Source organism: Rasamsonia byssochlamydoides (assembly GCF_041956645.1).
Source record: "Rasamsonia byssochlamydoides strain NRRL 3658 unplaced genomic scaffold VTN77scaffold_50, whole genome shotgun sequence".
Taxonomy (NCBI): domain Eukaryota; kingdom Fungi; phylum Ascomycota; class Eurotiomycetes; order Eurotiales; family Trichocomaceae; genus Rasamsonia; species Rasamsonia byssochlamydoides.
This window is the reverse complement of record NW_027192433.1, coordinates 198884-206948: the sequence shown is the minus strand read 5'-3', so window position 1 is coordinate 206948 and position 8065 is coordinate 198884. Positions and strand designations below refer to the sequence as shown.

The window sequence follows — 8065 nt, the reverse complement described above, 5'->3', positions numbered from 1 at the left end:
TTTTTGCTGCATGCATTAACGTTAAAATTACATTACCCACCCCATCTACAGCAATCAGCTCTGTTCAGGCTCACTCCAGTGCTCATATGGCATCTTCCTCCGTTATTCCATCACCATTCAGGACATCTCCGGCATCATTGAANGTCGCCTCTCAGCGTGAATAGGACAGGATCAATTACACAGCCTCCAACAAAGACAAAAATATGCTCTATGACACCCAAGCCTCATCCGACCTTACCTATGAGCCATTCGAATCTTACAAAGACAAGGGCAACCCCCACTACTACAGTTCATACAGCCACAATCAACTATGGAGGCGAAACGCTGTTTAATCCTTCTTATCTAGATGACATACCTGTGGACGATGTTATTCTGTTCGAGTCCCATGGCGATTATAGAGTATTTAAGTCGACATTATCGCAACCATGTGCAGATGGAAACTATGATATTGCGTCTGAATACCATCTACTCAGTGTCAATACTACAGAGCCACTCTGGTTTTTTGCGTGTCCGGGGGCAGGGTTCTGTTATTGCAATCAGACATCCTTATTCGCGCTGAATCCAGGAAACTGCCTAGGGGAGTTTTACAAGAATGCTCCGACAACAACGATATATATTTTACCCGGACCAATCGTTACCTATACTAGTATCACAGTTGTCTATCCGACGAGTAAGTACCGCCCAGAATTTGAGCCATCCTTCTCTGATCCTTTGTCCAACTCCAGGCCGAGAAATGACCACTACTGCACAAATGGTCGGCTAAACATTGCTTAGAGATTATATTCTGTGGGCTTCTAGAAATAGGATTGGTTTCAGTCTCGATCAACTGTGACTATTCTCTGATACAAAAATGCATATATAAAATCTCTTCATCTTGATGAATGAGAAGAATTTCTAGGTGACCTAGAGGATGCATTTCAGGGAAAAAAGCGAGTTCACTGTCACAACACTTTTGTCTATCTCAAATACACAAAAGATGATTCCCAATCTAGCCGTCCCCATGCTTAGCAACCCTTGCTGCCCTCCACGTGTTATTCAACTATCTTGCCATCTCTGACAACAAATATGATATCCGGATTGGCTGCACAGGTTCTCCCTCGATAGTGCTCCATCACAAGCTATATGTCCTTGCATTGCAGTTGACAGCAGTCCGGTCAAACATGTATTGGTATTGTGTGAGTTAATACCGCGGCTTGAAGTGCCAGCATCAATAAATGGTAGACACTGATGTCCTTCATTGCCCAATGTTTGAGAATTGCTGGTTTTCTGTGGCTTGTTTTGCTTCACCCACTCCTCCGCATCCTTGACTGCATTTTCTGGACATGTCTTGTACTGCACCAGATATGTTTGAATATCAACAGGAGCAAAAGTGTTGGTTGGGATGATTGTAGCGAATGTGTTTGCAAGTCGTACTAGCTCAGAACTAGCATCCCTCTTACTGCTAGGAGCAAAGATCCAGAAGAACATTTCCCGAATTTGACTGGAGCTCGCGAGACCCATATAAATTTCCAAGTCAACACGTCCTTTCCGAATAAGTTCTGGGGCTAGCTGATCTCGATGGTTTGTTGTCATAATTGTCACTCTACCCTGGGAAGCCCCAAAGCCGTCAATAATGTTCAACAGACCCGAAAGGGATATTCTGTTCCCTATGCCGGCAACATCGATGTCTTCCAGGAGAAGAATAGATCTTGAACCGACTCTTTTTGAAAGTTTCATCAAGTCGTTTTCAAAGAGACTATCATCTTGCAGGGAGACCCGGTAGATGCAGAGATCATAGTGTGCCGCAATGGCTCCAGCTAAAGATGTCTTTCCTGTTCCAGGCGGGCCCCAGAGGAGAAGTCCCGTGCGGTATGGAATACCTTTTTCAAAATACCACTTAGCAGTATCTGAAGCAAAAAATTGATCCAGGGTTTGGAGAAGGTTTTCCCGAAGTTCAGTCTCCATTATCACTGTGTCCAGACTCCGAGCTGGGGACGGGGGTTCTTCAATCCATGGCGGAATATGAGACCACTTTCGTTCCTCCTTGGGCCGTGGACTATATATTGGGACAAATCTTTTGATGCTGGAAGCATATTCCCGTTCAGCTTCCTCCAAGAGGTTTGTTATCGGTTGTCGTGACGGCCAAAGGACGACCACAGTCAGGCTTGATGACTCCTGACTGGTCTCACCATCCATATCTTTCCGATACAGATAGAAAACATGGCCTCGGTGCCAAAACAGGCGAGACATTGTCTGTGGTTGAAATTTAAACTTCGTGGTCTTGTCTGGACGGCAATAGTCGAGATCCCACGTTGCAGAAGATGACACCCGCAAGCGGCCATCATACAGTTTGTCGACATGTTCTTCCATCCACTTCGATAAATGCTTGTATGAATCATCGGTTCGATTAATTTCAACTGAGGTCGTCAGATACCTGTGTAAAGAAAGGATCCGAGAGATTTTGCCCGAAAAAGCACCTAAGATTCCTAGAACCCAGAGGAATGTTTTGAGATCGAGGGAATCAATGTGCCGACGCAAACCGGCTACTATATAACGACCAACTTTCATGATTTTTGTCGAGAAGGGTAACTTTGTCTAGAAGTTTAGTGGCAGTCCTGTGCTAGATCAAGAACTTTGGAGAAATAGTGGTGAACAACAGAATATACTCCCTCTGTGCTGGCACTGCCAGAATTGCGCCTAGACGAGATTCCAATACCCATACAGCTCTGGGCTAATCACAGGGATATTGAGAGGGAGTAGCGGTATGTCTACTGTGTTGCTATCAATAACCCCCCTTCCCACAGCCCTTGTTAGTCGCCGCCGTGCTGTTGGATATGTCAATTTCGGAGCAGAATAATTGGCCTAGAAGGACAGAGAAATTTAGTGGCACCAAAATCCTTGGAATCAGATGTACTGTACAAACGCTAGTGTGGTGTAATACCATGTAATCCTGCAGCTTTATAGACTGGACACTAGTCTTAGGAGGAACCAGCTTTGAGTATCCGCCCCAAGGAGACGACAAGGCTGAGAAGGATATGCGCAAGGTTACAATGGTACAGGATGTTATGATGCAGGTGCTACAAGCATCGTTCCTGGCTGGACTTCCTGAAGCTCGTACCTTTGATCAATGGGAGAGGGTTTTCGATGAAGATAACGATAAGGAGATAGTTGTCAAACAATCTTTGCGGAAGGCTGAAGATGAGGCTTAGAAAGGCTGTTCATGTCCCATGAGTATGAGGGGAGGGATGCAAGAACATGTTGCATCTAGGCGCGAGCGGGAAAGTTAGACAAAAATCCTTGAATGGAAATTATACTATTACTCCAGTACAGCTGAAAGACATGAAAGAAAACCGATACTAGAAAATGGCAGATAGCAAGCCACTTGGTTGTTCCCCAAGTGCCCAGCTATGACCCACAGACCCACCACCTGGTAATGTTACTCCACCACCCAATGACGGTACTCAACGCGAGCTCTAGAATATCAAAATGGGAGACTCATCAATGCTAGATCTCCAAAACATTCCTTTTATTGTTATATTCAGGGCAGGGCTTTCAGGACCTGACACCTTGTTTTCTATGCTCTTTGATTTGAAGTCACATTCGAGTTGCGGAAGCATGAATTGGGATTCATACTAGCACCATGGCAAAATTGTCCACTCTTAATCACGTGATATGTGGCGTGTTGATCACGTGGCTGCAAGGTTTGTGGCGCACACTCCTATCTCAGTTCTCCTCAGACCATGTCTGTCTGTAACTTTGGACATGTTTCTAGGTGTACATTGAAGCACTGGCCAATTTGGAAAAGCAAGGGGCAAGTGGTTGCAAAGATGCTTCGGGCAAAGACACCTCATGGTAGGCAGCCGACTCTAGAACTGTGTACATTTACCCTCCGCTGATGAATTTCTAGATATAATCTCCATGCTGGTAGTGTTCTGTGCTGGGTGAGTTATCCGCAGTTGGTTGACGACGGGTTGGAACGTTGGCATCAATGATATAGGTAATATGAGCTCAGTACGATAGGTCTTGATGATGAAAAAAAAAAGTGGCGGGCAGAAACTATCTGGATTTACATTGTATATAAAAGTATATATATGCATGTATATATAAGAGATCCGACCTATACAATGATTTCTTCCCCCTTTAGTTACTACTAGCAAGTGCGTACTTATTCTTGCTTGACGGCAGATTACTACGTCTGCGTCTGGTCCCAAATACTCTGCACAGTAACCTGCCTCGTCCACGCTCCTCCAGAGGAATCCTCCTGGACTGTGAAGCCAATCTCCCGCGGCTGTCCCGGCCTCAGGACAAACGAGTTGTCGTCAAAATACCCCACTGTGCCCGCCGGGTAGTCGAGCCAGGTGTACAGCGCGACGCCGCTTTTCGCCTCGACGGTGAACTTCTTCGTCGCTTCGTTGTAGGACAGCTCGATCTGCGGGTCGACGAGCTTTGCTTCGTTCGTCCATACGGGAGTGAAGAAGTTCTGGTGCGTGAACTGCACTGCCTCCGCCGCGTTTGGTGTGTGGCCTGTAGCTTCCAGCGACAGGATCAGAACTGCGTCGCGAAGGTCTGGGATGGTCAGGTTCTGGATGTTGGTTGAGTAGATGTTTGTCGTGTTGATGGCGCCGACGGTGAACGGTAGTTTCGACGGCGTGCCTGCATTCTTGGGCAGTGGCTGCCCCTTAAAGTCCAGCCAGGACAGCTGCACCGTTCCCGACACGGCCTCCCACAGATCCGACGTCACGTAGATCTCCAGGTCGCCTGTCGTATAGTTCCAGAACGGAGAGACAATCACATGCTGGTAGATATCCTTCGCGACGTAGTGCAGCACTTTCCACCGGCCGTCGTACTCGATCCCCGCCCAGGTCGGCGCCTGCCAGATGTCTTCCAGCTGCCAGTAGAGCGACCCCAGCTGGCGGTTCGGGAACCCGCTTCCGCGGCGGTAGAACTGGATCTCCGACTTGTACATGTCGGCTTGGAACCGCTGCGTCGCGAGACACCATGCGCTGAAGTTCGCGATGGGGTCTGTCTTCGACGGGATCGGATAATAGCGCTCGACGGCGAGGGTCATCTCCCCCATGCCGAGAGAGCTGTTGTGATAGTTGTCCGTGAAGAGCCCGCCTGCCGGGTAGTGGTGGTTCCGGAGCATCACGACACTGCTGTTGAAGTACAGCTGATCCTCTGGGACTACCTGCTGCCAGGTCTGCAGACTGGGCATGCTGTGGAAGCCAAACTCGTTGGCAAACCGTCCCACTGGGTAGCCAGAGTAGTTGAACGCGATCTGGCTGTCGTAGTTGTAGTAGTCGGTGTCGCCGTAATACGACCCTGGCGTCAAGTTCCAGTATCGTTCCACCATCGGGACCGGCGCGGACAGATTGACTTCCAGGTAGCCGTTTGTCGTCGAGCTCGGGTTGTAACTGATTGAATGGGTATTCTCGTACACGAGGGGCAGGATCAGACTGATAAACAGCTTCTCATACTCGCCGACATACTTGGTATAGCCTTCCGGGTCCGCAGCCTGTGCCGTCGGGATCTCAAGGCTTTCGATCTCGTTTCCTCCTGCCCACAGCGCCAGAGACGGATGGTGGTTCACGCGGCGGACATTGTAGACCACTTCGGCAGCCACATTGTCGAGGAACGCCTGATCGACGGGGTACATATCGTCACTGAATTCGAATTCGCTCCACAGGAGGATCCCCTTCTCGTCTGCGATGTCGTACAGAAAGTCTGGAGAATACGCTCCAGATGCCCACACGCGGAGCATGTTTTGATTCCCGGCAACAACGGCATCGAACAGCTTCTTGATCCGGTCTTCCGTCACCCGAGGCCAGAATGCGTCAGGAGGGATAAAGTTCGACCCCTTGGCATAGAATTCATGTCCGTTGATTTCAAAATGCCAGTTCGCGCCCGGGGCAATCCCCTGGGCCAGCTGCTGTTCGGTGATGTTGGTTCTGTTGAGAATGATGGTGCGGAAACCAGTTCGCTTGGTCACGGTGGCCAGGGTCCTCTTCTCGCTATCAACGACGTTGATTGTCACTTGATAGAGATTCTGCTCTCCCAGGCCGTTTGGCCACCAGAGCTTGGGGGCATTTGCGTCCACCGTTGTGGTACCGGTGATGGTATTCCCTGACACGGTAATATTGCTTAACGAGCCGGACGCAAGTGTGGAGGAATCTTTGGCGTCCTTGATATCGATTGTCAACGATGCCCCTTCGGGAAGATTCCCCAGAAAATCGATACTGGCATTGACCACCCACGGCGCACTCTGATCGGGCGGCAGATGGTTGATCTGACCCTGGCGGAAGATATCGAGATCGGTATTGAGCACGTAGACGCCGTCTGAAGCAGCAAATTGCACCACGTACGCTGGACGCCAGGGTCCTGCAGGGGCGAACGCGGGGCCCCAGTCCCAGCCAAAGTCGGACTGCTCTTTGCGGATGAACTCGCGGTTGGGAAATTCAAACACTTCCTGGACACCATACGGCCATTCTGCAAGTTGTCAGTGACTAGATTGCAATCAAGTGATCCAATTTCAACTGACGTTCTTGACCCGGTTCGTTCGCAATTGCATTTGCGATGGTCGGCGCGCTGCCAAAGTTGAGGTTCAGGGTGGGAGCACTTTTGCAGGACTTGAGAATGTCCGAGACGTCAAACTGCCACTGCCGGAACTGGTTGTTCGTGGTTCCCACAAACTCGCCGCAGAACTCGATGGTGGTGAAGGTGTCCAATCCATCAAAAACAAGCCAGGTGCTTGTGGCATTGTCGAGGCTGAAGTTGTCAGTTGTCAGCTTGCATAGGTGTGGCTTTCACTCACAGGTTCGCGATGGGATTGCTGGTGTAGGTCCAGTTGGACCAGATAATCCATCGAAGATCGAAGTCATTCAGACCGTAGTATCTGATCCGTCAGTATGAAGTTGGAAGTCAAATAGCCCGTGCCTTCCACCTACGGGTCATCTAGCAACAGTTGAGTTAGTAAATTTCGTCCTGAATTCTTCTGCGAATACTCACCAATGACTTTCGCCGCATACAGATCCAAATGGACCTGCGAAGGCAAACGACCCGGCACCGTGACGTTTCCCTCCGCATTCCTCACTGTCCAACCATCCCCACTGAGATCGACGACATGTTGTGCATGAGTCAGCGGAAGACTGGCCGCAGCCAGTAACAGCGACAGCTCTTTTCGGAACAACATGGCAGCCTGCAATCACAGAGGTATGTACATAGATATGTACAGAACCTTCGACAGCCGTACTGTAACATCGTGGAAAGAGCGACGCCACCGCATTTATACTATAGATCGGCAGGTCCAGCGCGGCGCAGCAACGAGGGCAGCTTCAGTTCCTCCTTCTCCACGGCTAATGCGTGGAGCCCGGAGTTACATTGCAACGAGCTGCAAGCCTGCAACGGAAGAGGAAGCTCCAGTAGGTGCGTAGGCTAGCATGGATTCTTTTCTCCGGTAGATGGTCTATGGATGACATCAGGTTAGGAGCGCCACTGGCCTGGCGTGGATATCGTGGATACGTGGAATAATTGGGTTTGGAGCGGGGGGATAAAATGCGGGGTTCGACACGCCGAAAAGAAGAGGAGGCCCAGCGATGCCGACGCTCCGGCAGAAAGAAGCAATCAGAGAAGCAATTAGGCGATGAAAATAATGTTTCTGCCAGGTACGGCATAGATCCTCTCAGGACAAATAATTGGACGTCGTCACCCAGGAACGGCATTGGATTGAGAAGGGAAGAGAAAGCCAGCCGGATAAAATGAAATATCAAATTAAAATAGAATAATAGCAACCTCGATCGACTCGGGGGAACTCCGCCAGGGAATTGTGCCGAACGCCACTCCGCAGCCCGATTTGGCATGTCCAGCAGGTAGCCCTATATACACAGTACTTAAGCACGTAAATTGAGCCGGTTGGATTGAGTCAGTGCAGGCATTTCATTGGGTTGCGTAATTAAGGAGAAGAGGGGAAAGACCGGGTACGGTACAATGCACTACATACATTTCTGAAAGACTATCTATCTGTTGCAGGTGCCATGACATCAACTTCTTGGCTATCTACAGTAAGGTACCTAGGTATTTCGACGTATTT

At 49.4% G+C, this 8065-nt stretch overlaps 2 protein-coding genes across 2 annotated transcripts; both read right to left on the bottom strand.

Moving 5' to 3' along the window:
* Nucleotides 1-1035: 1035 nt before the first annotated feature.
* Nucleotides 1036-2547, bottom strand: VTN77DRAFT_6667 (uncharacterized protein; the record flags this gene model as incomplete). Its single annotated transcript, XM_069422970.1, has 1 exon — nt 1036-2547. One exon carries the CDS (start codon nt 2545-2547, stop codon nt 1036-1038), a length of 1512 nt encoding a protein of 503 aa, XP_069276115.1.
* Nucleotides 2548-4168: 1621 nt separating this feature from the next.
* On the bottom strand, nt 4169-7168 carry VTN77DRAFT_6666 (uncharacterized protein; the record flags this gene model as incomplete). The annotated part of the gene is made up of 5 exons (XM_069422969.1): nt 4169-6465; nt 6518-6744; nt 6791-6871; nt 6924-6930; nt 6985-7168. The coding sequence occupies 5 exons, from the start codon at nt 7166-7168 to the stop codon at nt 4169-4171; spliced, it is 2796 nt and encodes a 931-aa protein (XP_069276114.1).
* Between the last annotated feature and the right edge of the window lie 897 nt (nt 7169-8065).